At 46.4% G+C, this 12,866-nt stretch overlaps 2 protein-coding genes across 3 annotated transcripts in view; one reads left to right on the top strand and one right to left on the bottom strand.

The window, feature by feature from the left end:
* LOC101949109 (aldehyde oxidase-like) overlaps positions 1-12,035 on the bottom strand; it is an 85,666-nt gene extending 73,631 nt beyond the window's left edge. Inside the window, 6 exon segments of one of the 2 annotated variants that reach the window (NM_001282244.1) lie at positions 578-639; positions 1,028-1,154; positions 3,962-4,070; positions 5,087-5,183; positions 9,188-9,245; positions 11,982-12,035. In NM_001282244.1, the coding sequence (NP_001269173.1) occupies positions 578-639; positions 1,028-1,154; positions 3,962-4,070; positions 5,087-5,183; positions 9,188-9,245; positions 11,982-12,035 (507 nt within the window). 2 annotated transcript variants of the gene reach the window in all.
* The window catches only part of LOC135974151 (serine/arginine repetitive matrix protein 2-like), a 994,828-nt gene that overhangs the window by 682,101 nt on the left and 299,861 nt on the right, over positions 1-12,866 (top strand). The window lies entirely within an intron of this gene.

Below are 12,866 nucleotides of genomic sequence, written 5' to 3'. Positions count from 1 at the left end.
TAAAGTGAAACACACACTTAAGACTTGGCATGATCAAGGCCTTATATATGACAAGAATGAGGGTAGCAGAGACTGTCAAGGCAGATCATAACCATCACGACTACCTACGTCTTCAGGCCATGTATTTTGGATGCCTCGAGACCTGATTTTCTGAGGTCCTGAGCATCTAAAACTCAAGTCAGTGGGAGCTACAAGTGCTCAGCACTGCTTAAAAAGAGACTCCTAAGGGGCCACATTTTCAAAAGAGCAGAAAGCCAGATTTTCAAGGGTTCAGCACACCCAATTGGATCCAGATTTTCAAATAAGATCAGCTTCCATTTAAGCTCTTAAATAAGGGCCAGGTTTTCCAAAGTGGTCAGCACTCAGCTGCTTTGTGACTCTTATGGCCAGATTTCCAAAAGAGCTGGAAATGTCCAAATGTGGACTCAGTTTTTCTACAAATCTGGACAATTCTCTTTGTGCTTAAATGGGAGCAGAGCAATTCTGAAAATCTGGCCTTAGTTGGGCTTCCAGAAATGGAGCACTCAAAATTAGTGGATACTTTTGAAAATGTTGATCTGTTTGTCTTTCTACCTACCCCAGCGAAAGACTTGTAGGTGTCTATTATTGGTCTGTATCCAGTGCAACGGCACAAATTACCTGAAATGAACAATACAATCATTAATCATAAGGAACAATACAAGAATAATTATGAATATCAATACAATTAGAAATGGCCATGAAGCAAACCCTCACATCTGAACACACCTACGCTTGGGGAAATTTGGATCCAAAACAAGACCTAGCTCTTGATTCTCCAATGGACTGAACCAGAACCACGGAAGAGTCAAACACTCCTGAACAGGGGGAATGTTCTGATTGGGAGCCAAATCCAGGAACTGCAGATCAGGCCCATCTCTAATAATAATGATTTATTTATCATTTTCTGTCAAATCACATCTTGCATCTTATGTGGCATGTAAAAAACACCCACACTTGGCTTCTTATTTGACCTCCTAAAGTTTACTACTTGTAAAAGTAAACCTACCATCCAGAGCTGCAGTTATCTGCTCCATGGAGGGGTCAGGGTGGTTTCTCAGCAAAGCATACATGGACATCACCATTCCAGGGGTGCAGAAGCCACACTGAGAGCCATGGCACTTGGCCAGCCTTTCCTGGAACAGAACAGAACAACAGCCCCTGCTTTCAAAATATAGCGTCACTGATTTGCCTTACAGATGCATCTTGCTTACAGTGTTAAAGTTAAGAGCTGCAGCATTTGCAATGTTACAGCATTACCACTAAAATGTAAGAGACTTCTTATTGAAAAACAAAGGACCATTATAGACTCTCAGTTATCCCCGGGCAACCCCACCAATATCAATGGGGTTCCCAGGTGTAAGTGAAAGCAGAATGAGGGACAAGACCTGTCAGCACAGTGATCAGCCTTGTGTAAATTTCTACAAGCATGAAGGACAGAGCGCAGAACAGCTAACAAATTAGGGCTTTGGAAGGAGTGAGGAGCACCTAGGGAATATTCCTGTAATTTAGGCACTAAGAAAACAAGATTATGCATGAAAGAGAAACATGGTTTTAAAAAGGTTTTAAAACTTACTGGGGTCAAATTGTGCCTTTAAAGTACAGGCCTGATTTGGGGGAGGTGGAGCTTCACTAACCCAGGAGAGTAGGGTTACCATACGTCCTCTTTTTCCCGGACATGTCCGGCTTTTCAGCAATCAAACCCCCGTCCGGGGGGAATTGCTGAAAAGCCACACATGTCCGGGAAAATGGCCGGCACTTCCTCTCCCCCTGTGGCTCTGCTCCACTCCTTATCTCTCAGATTTACAGAGCCAAGCTGCCCGAGCAAGCGCTACTGGCTTCAGGCAGCACCCCCCCCGCCTCCGGACCCCGAGCCCCCAGCCAGGCACTTCTCCTACCCGGCTCCAGCTGAGCTGCTCCCACAGTGCAAGGTCCCGAGGCAGGGGGGGTGCTGCCTGAAGCCGGTAACGCTGGCTCCTGCAGCTCTGCTCTGTAAGTCTGAGGGGGCGGAGCCGAGCAGCTCGGCTTGAGCTGGGGAAGGGACGTGTCCAGCCAGCTCTGGGTCCTGAGGTAGGGGAGGGCTGCCAGAAGCCAGCAGCTCGGCTCTTACAGTCTGAGCTGGGAGGAGCAGCTCAGGTGGAGCCCAGGTAGGAGAAGTGCCTGAAGCCGGTAGCACTAGGGCAGCTTGGCTCTTAAACAGAGCCGAAGAGTCAGGGAGCAGCAAAGCTGGGAGTACCATGCGCCGCTGATTGCACAGGTGGGGGGCAGCGCTGGGGGAGCTGCTCCGGGGAGTCGCCAAAAAGCACTGACTGTGGTGGGGGAGGAGGGGAGGGCAGTGTGAAAAAGGCAGGAGTGTGCAGAGGGATCAGAGCTCTGGCTGCGATGGGCATCGGGCTGCCTTGCCTGCAAGTGGATCAGAGCTCCTGGAGCTGGGGTGTGCTGTATGGCACTCAGCTCCCCATTTGTGATGAGACACAGCAGTGTGGTGGATCACTGCGAAATACCTGCCCAATCAGAGCTGCGGGGGCAGGGCTTGCAGGGGCTGGCTCCGACAGCTCCCATTGGAGCTTTTCCCAGCCAATGGGAGCCTCTGAGCTTGGCTTGTGGCGGGCCCAGCACGTGGAGACCCTGGCTGCCCCTGATCCTAGGAGCAAACACAATGCCAAAACGAAAATACAAAGTTCACTACATATAAAGAATTACGGTTTAGAATTAAAGAATTAAATAGCTCAAAATGTCCGGGATTTTACCGGGCAGGGAGGAGAACTGGGTGCTCCAAGGCATCTGGGGAGCTGGGAAACAGAACAGTGTGAGCTGCGTGTCCTGACCGCTCCCAAAAACTGAGGGCTGGGGCAGATCCTCCACTGAGCAGCTTCATTAAAGTCATGGGAGTCTATACTAGTGGAGGGCCTGACTTTAGAATTGGTGCAGCTGTTTCGTGTGGCTGGGAGGGAGGAGGGGGAATGTGGGGTGCTCAGGGGAGGGGGCGGAGACTTTGGGGAAGGGGTTGGAATGGGGACAGGGAAGGGGCGGAGTTGGGCGGGGCCGGGGGTGGGGAAAGGGGTGGGACCGGGGGAGGGGCAGAGTTGGGCGGGGCCGGGGGTGGGGAAAGGGGTGGGACCGGGGGAGGGGAAGGGGCGGAGTTGGGGCGGGGCCAGGGCCCCATGGAGTGTCCTCTTTTTTCAATGTTCAAATATGGTAACCCTACAGGAGAGGTCCCCAAAATACAGAGAGAGTGTGCATGTTCTACAGTCTAATCTAACCCCTATCTTCCTAGGTCTTATAGGGACCATCCCTTAGGAGCTTGCAGCTGGCCCAATGTGCCAGCTGGTGCACGGAAAGGAGCAGGGTGATGCTCTCTGCCTTTCCTGAGTCCTTTCTGGAGGGTTAGTTTCCCACATGGCACTAGCAGGGAGCAGTCCATGTGCTTTGGGGACTGCAATTGCACCCGAACCCTGCACAATAGCAGAAGTTCCTTACTTACCCCATGCTCTCTCCTGTATGCCCACACAAGGGCCAGTGACAATCTGGCTCTTTACATAGTACTGTTCTTGTTATAATAATCAGCAATTCCTGCTCAGGGTGGACACCCCTTGCTAGTTTTGATGTATCATTTTACAGCTCCAGATTTATCTTTTCTCCTGAGGGGGCCTTTTCAGAACCGATTCTCATCTTTTGAGGTATCTTGAGTGCTAGAGTAGAAACTAGGGGATGGGACAACCTCCCCCAGGTCAGAGTTTGGTTTGGCGATTCAGCTGAGAGTTCAACTCTAAGCTGTGACCAGGAAGAGCCAGGATACGGAGTCTGTTTCCTCAGAGCGATTGTCGAGTGCAAAGAACCACCAAACTTGATCATAAGGCCAAAACCTCATGGCAGATATGACCAGATTATAGGAAAGGAAAAATCCCCAAATCTTGTCCTACAAATTACAGCAGGTTCTCACCTGAATTGGATGAACCCTCGTTTTTGTGCTTCCAACACCTTCCACAGTGGTGACAGCAGAGCCGTGCAGCAAGCATATGGGTAAAAGACAGGAGTTGGCAGGATAATGCCTTGGGAACGTAAAGGAGAATTGTGACATTTGAAATAGCATAGTACTCTGTGGTGCAGGGCCATGAGGCATGAAGCACAGGTGGAGATTACACTCAGTCTAGTGCAGAACTGCGGGAGTTAAACAGCATGGTGATGGCTGGGGAAAGTTATGCTTCTGAGAAGCAGTTGTACATAACTCAGCACTCTCACCTCAATAGTGTGTGTATTCAGTACATACACTAGCAACATTTTCAACGTGTCCTAAGCTTTATATAGTGGCCTAAATAAGGAAACAGAAGTCTCACTTTTAAGGAGTTTTTATTAATTAACTTGTAATACCACATAGACTACAAAAACCCAAGGGCCAGACTCAGACCTGATACTGGTGGGTGCAACTTAACTAAAGGAGTAGAGCTCCCAAAGTCGGGGCGAGGCAAAAAGCACAACCCACTATGAAACCTGCTGTGGCCTAACTTACTGTGTTAGTTACTTCATACATCACTGAAATCAGTGAGTGCTGAATAAGAACTATGTGAAAATTGACTAAGGATTTATCTAGGGCAACAAATCCTACTCCAATCCAAGCAAGAGTCCCAACTTTCCACTAGCTGCTACAAGGGCTGCTGTAATTGCATCAAATAAAGATCCCCCAGTTAAGGAAATAGTTGGTTCCCAGTCTCCAAATAAATAAATGTTTCTTGAGCAGGCAGATTTCATGTTTCTTGAATGGAATTTAAAGTTGCATCACTTGGAATCCCTGTTGTGTGAATCAGTTTTCCATGCAGATAAAACATGTTAAAGGTAAAGTAAAAAGATTTCAAGTATCTGCCAGGACCCAAGAATATAAACCTAAATTAAAAGAAAAAACAAACACTCAAATAACTGCCCTCCCAATTAACAAGGGTTTTCTATGAATAATAAGTTATAGCTTCCAAGGGTATGATTTCTAAAGTGCCTCAGTGGGCCTAAAACACACTGAAATTCACTCATTGAGGCACTTGAGAAAATTCCAGCCCAAATCTTATCTTAAGGATACATTATCTTCTTGGAAGTTGGTTCATATGTGGATATCATCACAGTGCAGGCTCCACAGCCACCTATTCCACAACCATATTTCGTTCCTGAGAGATGAACTGCAAATGCAGGAGTTAAGGAAGAAAGTTGCTGGTTCTCAATGTTGTTGCTATGGTGTCCAGTCCCCCCCGCCCCAAGTTCCCCTCATTTTACTGGAGCATGCAAAGGTGGAGGAAAATTCCATCTGTTTCACGCAGTGACCAGCCAGTTCCAGAGATTAGATATTAGATGAATGGAAGCTGGAACTCAACTTGTAAATTCCAATAAGCAGAATATCGCAGCAACCAGGTTGGTCACAGCCACCTACAGTTTATTACATCTGAATTACCAGTGACATCCCTTGTAACACCCTAGATTCTCCACTGCTTGAGAGCAATGCCACAACACACAATAGCTTTTACTGTGTGGGCTGCGCTGACGCTATGATGGGTAAAAGGGCGCCAGAAGAATGTTAAAGTTAGCCAAAACTTTATGGTTTGGGTTCAAGAGATGGCTGAAAGTTAGAAGAGAATTGCAGAAATGGGAGACTCATTCACTCACCCAATATAAAGCTGTCCTCTAGGGCATATTGTCTATGGCTGCATTCAGTTTAGTTTAGATGATTCTCCCCACAAATGGTGTTTCTACCAGTTCCCTGAGCACCTTTGGGAATTGTTACACACACATGCGCACAACTGTTATAAAAGACCGATGTTAGGATTACAAAGTCAGAAGTTAGGAAATTCCAGAATCAAAGTTGCCTGCAGTTACAGCAGCATCCACCACATCCCCTCTGACCCGTCCCTCTCTCAGCCCTTGGCTCCCTGTCCCAGGCCCATTTTCCTCACTTAGCCAGTCCCAGTCTTCACTCCTCAGGCTTCCCATCCCAGTCTCTTTGCCCAACTAGTCCCAGGCCTCCCACTCCAGGCTCCTTATCCAAACCCTCTCTCTCCCCCACCCTGGCCTCCAGTCTCTCCCCGACCCCAACCATGATCCTTGTCCCCAGTGGCTCCCAGTCCTAATCTCCCTCCCTGGGCTCCACATCCAATCCCAGTCTCCTTTGTCACTGGCTCCTTATCCCAGTCTCTTTGCCCAGCCAGTCCCACATCTTTCCCTGCACCCCGATTCCCATTGATCTCAGTGTTCCCCCTCCAGCCAACTGGCTCCCAGTCTCCCGCACCTGCTTCCCTCACTGGCTCCCACTCCCAGTCTCTTTGCTCAGCCAGTTACAGTCTCCCCTCACTGCTCCTCATTCCAGTCTCAGTGTCCTTTTCTAGTCATTGCCAGTCTCTCTGTGAGCCTAACTCCCAGTCCCAGTTTCCCCCTCTCCCCTTCCACTCTCCAGTCCCAGTTTACATCTGTCCCCTCCCCTCAGGCTTCTTGTCCCAACCTACTCCCCCTGCAGCGCTCACACCTGACCCTTCTACATTCAAACAAGCAGTTTCTTCTGCCATGCCAAGGGGGGGAGGGAGAGGGCAGCCATTTAAAGACCCAGGAGAGATGAGTTCCCTGCTCTCATCCAAGTGCCCAGATGCAGACCCGGCGCAGCCTACAGCAGCCCAGAGCTGCAGTTGTAGGGAAAGTTCTACTGAGCTTCCGACTGGAACATGGTCAGTGTGGATGCAAAATCTAAGAATTTGGGGAATTTAAATGCTAAAATCTAAGAAATCACTACAGAACATGTGCAAACTGCAAATTTTCAGATGCTTATGTATTAGCCAAATTTGAATGGAATTTTGCAAGAATGGCAAAAGACACATCTCTGATGCAAAGGCCATCCTCTGCTCAAATTTCAAGTTCTTGCTCCAAAGCATGGGGGCACTAGAACTTCTGAAAGAAAAGGCTGCAATAATTTTTTAACATGGGCAAACCAATGTATTCTTCTCTAGACTCATTCTCAGAAATGGCAGGCCCATTTTGTCTGAAATTTTACATAAAGTTTTGCCTGAGGCAGATTTCTGATATGGAAAATTTCAGCCCAAATGGTTAAAATTTGGCAAAGTAATAAGCAACTAAAAACTGGGTATAATAATGGGAAGTGTTAAGCAACCTTAATAATAAGTGGCACTACCAGTCCTGTCTATAATATCCTTCAGATTCTTGCACACGGTAATCCTGTTGTTGCTTGGAAAAGTGATATGTATTTTCCCTCTCTAACATCTCTTAAATCAATCCCACCAGACCTCTGTGTGTTTTGGTTGCCTTTTTTTGTTTTTGTTTGTAAACTGTCAGTATCTGTCTGGCAATATGGTAGCCGGCACTGAACCCAATATTCCAGGAGCAGTCACCAGAACTCTGTACACAAGGCCCCTCACCAGTTTGTTCCTTGATACAAGGCCTCCATATCTGCAGCCTCAAATTGCACTGACCACTTTCTCCTGACCACTCCACTCTGCAAAATTGTATGTAATTGGCTAGTGTCCTCTCATTCCTAGCTCTTTCAGCGTTACTGATTACCAACTTTGTCTTCCATTGTGTGTGTGTGTGTGTGTTGGATTCATTTGGCTCAGATGTGTTAGACTGCATCTTCCATCTGCATTGTCAACTTTCTAGATCCCTCTAGGTTCAGGTTAATTCTCATCCACTTTTGTATTCCCACTTGTAACTAGCATGTGACCAATAATAGAAGAACGTAGACCATACTTGCAGGATGGGGAATTATTCTGGGAAGCACTGAAAAAGATTTGGTGGTGGTGATGGATATTCAGCTGAACATGAGCTCCCAGTGCGACACTGTGGCCAAAAGGGCTATTTAGATCCTGTTATGCATGAACAGGTGAATCTTGAGTAGGAGTAGAGAGGTTATTTCTCCTCTGTATTTGGCACGGTGCAGCCATTGCTGGAATAGCGTGTCCAGTTATGGTGCCCACAATTCAAGGAGGATGTTGATAACTTGGAGAGGGTTGAGAAGAGCCACAAGAATGATAAAGGATTAGAAAACCTGCCTTATAGTGATAGACACAAGTTCTTACAAAGGGAAAACATTAGGGCTGTCAAACAATTAAAAATAATAATCACAACCACAAGATTAAAAAATATAGTCACGATTAATTGCAGTTTTAATCACACTGTTAAACAATAACAGAATACCCATTTCAATTCAGCATGGAAGCATGTCTTCTGGAATGGTGATTGAAGCATGAAGGGGCATATGAATGTTTAGCATATCTGGCACGTAAATACCTTGCAACGTCGGCTACAACAACACCATGCGAATGCCTGTTCTCACTTTCAGGTGACGTAAATAAGAAGCAGGTAGCATTATCTCCCATAAATGTAAACAAACTTGTTTGTCTTACTGATTGGCTGAACAAGAAGTATATGTAATATATTAGTATTGAAATTGTAAATGGTTGGGAAGATGCCGGTGAAAAGATAAAAAATGATTACCTAGTGCCCTTCGTCTGCTGTCATTTGCTCCCCCCACTGCAAGCTGGTGAGCTATTTCTCCGTAGCCTTTAGTGTCATTTCACTCTCTTTCTGCCATCTACAGTTTAAGGCTCTGATCTGCAAAGTCATAGGCACCTACTTCATTTTACTCACCCTGGGGCCAATAAACAGCTGGCGTAAATTGTCAGAACTCCACTGATTTCAGCGGAGATCTGGCTCTATGAGTAGTCCCACTGACATAAAGAGAAGCACAAGTGAAAGTCTTGGCAGGATCAGGGCTTAAATGAATTGCTTGACATTGTAGTAGCTCCATATTTCTTTCCTTAACTATTATATCATTATTAATTAATAACATTTTGAAAGGCTTTTTTGACAGGTTTTTGGAGCTGTAATGAAGAATTGTGATTGTTTTTGCTAATGAATACATTAAGTTCTATAAAAATGCTTGTATGTCCTAAGAAGAAACCTTCTCTGCATATAATTAGCTCAAATATTGCACATGAAGCACATTGCCTTGCCAGGAAAAAATGCAAGATCACTTGGCTGTTTTCCATATTGCTTTCTGGCTGCCTTGAGTTTCAAAACATCCCCTTTACCTTGGGGGGGGGGGGGGGGGAGGAAGGGGGGGGGAGAAAGGGAATGTTAGTCTATTGTAGGATTATACCATTCAAAGGCAACCCCCAAAAAAGGATACGTCCCTTTCTCAGGTAAGACAACAGCAATTTTTCAGGGTTTGCATTCCTCTCTATTATCTGCAGAAGGAAGTGAAATAAGAGATTATACATTATTGAGATGTATTGCAATTTTCCCATTGGGATTACCTGGCCGTTCTCAAATGCTTTGATTGGGTATTAATATAGTGTATTGGTGTTATGGCATATTCCTTTCATTTGATCATAATCTGTAGACATGTGAATGTATTTGACAATAGCAAACTCAGTCTTGTATTGACAGCTAAAGAAGTAATAAAAATAATTATGTTCCAGGAGCCCTGCAAGGTTCACAGTGAGGAGAAGATGAGCAGTAACAGAGGGTTATGAAAGGCCACATGAGGACAAGAACCCTTGAGCCCGATCCTGCAATTGATTACACCAGTGTAAATCAGGAGTAGCTCCACTTCAGTCAAAAGAGGTACAATTGTGTAAAGAAAATGGGGATGAGAACAGAATCAGGGCCTGTATTTTTAAAGCCATAGTGAAGGTGAAGGACACAGTTTGGGGCTCTTTGCTCTCCTCACTCCAGAGAGGTACGGTAACAAGGCCATGCTTAGCTCCTTGCTCCTCAGAGACCCTGCAGCAGGAAGATGGAGGAAATTCTCAATACATGGAGAGCAGGAAGGGGAGTTGGGTTTTAAACCAACCTGTTTTAAATTTAATAAAGCTCACTGTTGATTTTTAGGGGCTCCATTCGCTGAGCAACAGGTCTGTCTGAAGGATGTGGCCATTGCAATGACATGCCCCGTCATGCTGGAAACCAAGTACTAATGGGAACCAAGTACGGAATGATGGATGGGTGGGAGGCAACATGGGACTCATGAGAATGACTAGCTTGTCCTCGGGCATTTAAAGGCACCACGATAAAACCTCAACTTTACCATGGTATGGAGCAGCCTGTATTTCAGAGGGGAAGGGTTTCTTGGGCTTTCAGCTTTTAATGACCATGCCCAGGTGGAATACTTTCCCTTTTTATGAAGGGGAAATAAGATTGGATACAAAGGATATAGCTACACTGCACACTAAGTCCAGACTCTGACTCAGGTTTGAGCTCAACACCTGCTTCTGCCCACACACAAATCAGTCTAACTCAGATCAGCAGGCTCTCAGGAACCGGCTACTAGGACCTTGCTGGGGGTGGGGCAGGGCCGGCGCTTCCATTTAGGCGACCTAGGCAGTTGCCTAGGGCGCCAGGATTTCGGGGCGTGGCGTTTTGACGCCCTCAGCAGCAATTCGGCAGCGGGGGGTCCTTCCATGCTCCGGGTCTTCGGCGGCAATTCTGCAGCAGGTCCTTCACTTGCTCCGGGACCCGCCGCCGAAGTGCCCCGAAGACCGGGAGTGTGGAAGGACCCCCCCCGCTGCAGAATTGCCGACAACGACCGGGAGCGCGGAAGGACCCCTGCCTAGGGCGCCAAAAACCCTGGCGCCGCTCCTGGGGCGGGAGTGTGGGGGGTGTCAGAGCACGAGTTCTGCTGTGACTTGTGTCCAAGCACTGGTATTTTACAATGTGAACAGAGCTCAAGCCACAGACCTGAGTAAGAAGGTCTGTGCAGTGCAGTATGGACACACTGGCATGGACACCAGGTCCAGCAATTGTAAGCCCAGGTTTACAATGCAGTGCGGACACTCATGCATAGGCTTGGAAATACCAAGTTCACCAGCCTGGGTCCCACAAACCTGGGTTTATAACTCAGTGTAGACAAACCAATAAGGGCAAATTTTGCTATTGAACCAGCATAAATCAGGATAGTTATAGGGTAAGACACTAGAATTTGGCCCACATAGCCTTCCTGAAGTATACTTTTACAACCATATAGTATACAGGTAACAGATAAAAACAAAGCAGACATTTACTTTTTTTTTTCTTCCTGAAACGGGGGGCAGGGGAGGAGGGGGTAAAGGATGTCTTCATAAAAGCATTCTCTGGAAAAATTGTTCTCAAAGAAAACACAGACAACATTTTAAAGAAAGAATGAAGTTTTTCCAGTTCAGGCTAGCATCTATTTTTGGATGGAGGCATTTATAAAAAGGAACTTATAATGACATAACTCGGGGGCGAAAAGAAAAGGTGAGAAAACAAATGCCTGTAGAAATGAAGTATTAGATTTCTGCTGGCACTCACTGCTGAGAACAGAGGCGAGTAAAGAGTCTATTTCCTCTGACTGCATTTTTAAAAAAATTGATAGTAATAGCAGGGGACCCTCTTGCTACTGCCTTATTTTCTCCAAATGCAGCAAGTTACTGATCTTAATAGCTTGAGGTTTTAGTTAATTGCTACATTAGTTATAACAGTTCAGTGAAATAACAGGTCACTGGTGCTACATAAATATTCTCAGTACATCTAGGTAGATAGAAAATATTTTGCCAAATGAGTCTCTTTGTATTACCAATTACTGTAGAATTGAGATTTTCAGCTCCACCTAGATTTGGAAACTCAACAGTCATTCATTTTAAGGGGAAATTGAGCATGCAAATTCCTTAGTTTTGAAACTCTTAGTTCAGAAACAAAACAACAAAGTGGGCTACTGTCCCAGTTTATGGCTACTGCCATTTATCAGCGGGTAAAGACAGCAGCAGAGATGAATCTCAGTTTGTAATATCTGAAATGCTATAGGAAGATCCCAGGTAACAAGGGATGTTCAAATTTAATACATTTACTCTGGCTCTCCCCACAAATGAGCTGTGCTCCCCTAGAGCATCATTCTCCCTTGGTGTATATCCAGAAACATTAAAGCACCTCCCTCCAAAAACAAAACAAAACACCAAAAGTCTTACCTTCCTGCCATTCACAAAAAATACGAGTGCATCTGACTGTGTGGAGCAAGCCATTATGTGGCATAAAAGCGCCGCTTGAAGATTAAAGAGGAAGATGTTAAACACAAGCAAGAAATCAGTGGAAACAAGTGTAATTTCAACACTCAACTAAACTTTGTTCTGTGCCCCACAGATTTAAAGGCATTAACCTGGATGGGCGAGGAGGAGCCAAGGTGGAGTGTATTGCTTCTCAGCTCTGTAGGTTAAAATTAACCAATTAGGTCCTTTTCCCCGCCTTATCTGTCATGTACCAAGGTGATTTAGGAAGAATGTGGAGACCTGTGCCTTCAGAAACAATGCACCTACTTGTCTTCCCTGGGTGAACCATACTGTAAGATGAAGAGCCACAAGACATACGTTATTTTTCCTAGACAATCCCAGGAATTTTGCAAATGGGAAGCACTAAACTAAGCACCTACATGGTCTAGAACAGGGGTTCTCAACCTTTTCCTTTCTGAGGCCCCACCCAATATGCTATAAAAACTCCAGGGCCCAGTGGAGGTGAGGGGGACATGCTCTGGGCTCCTGGCTTCAGCTGCTGGGGGAAAGACTCGGGGCTTTAGCCCTGTGGGGCTGGGGCAATGAGTAGGGGAGGAAAGGGGGCTCAGGCTTCAACCCCACAGGGGGTGCTGGGGCTCAAGGGTTTAGTCCCACGGGAGCATCAGGGTGCCTGGCTTCAGCCCTGTGTTCTGCTCCTAGTTTCAGCCCTGCGGGGGTGCCAGGGCTTGGGGTGATGAGTTTCAGCCCCACGGGGGCACTGGGCTCAGGGTTTTAGTCCTGTGGGGAGCATTGGGGCACCAGGCTTCAGCCCTGTGGGGCAGGGGTGGCTTCAAGCACCAGTGCACC

Source organism: Chrysemys picta, chromosome 11 (genome assembly GCF_011386835.1).
Source record: "Chrysemys picta bellii isolate R12L10 chromosome 11, ASM1138683v2, whole genome shotgun sequence".
NCBI lineage: Eukaryota > Metazoa > Chordata > Testudines > Emydidae > Chrysemys > Chrysemys picta.
Note: the sequence above shows the minus strand (reverse complement) of the source record. Positions and strands in the feature narration are given on the sequence as shown.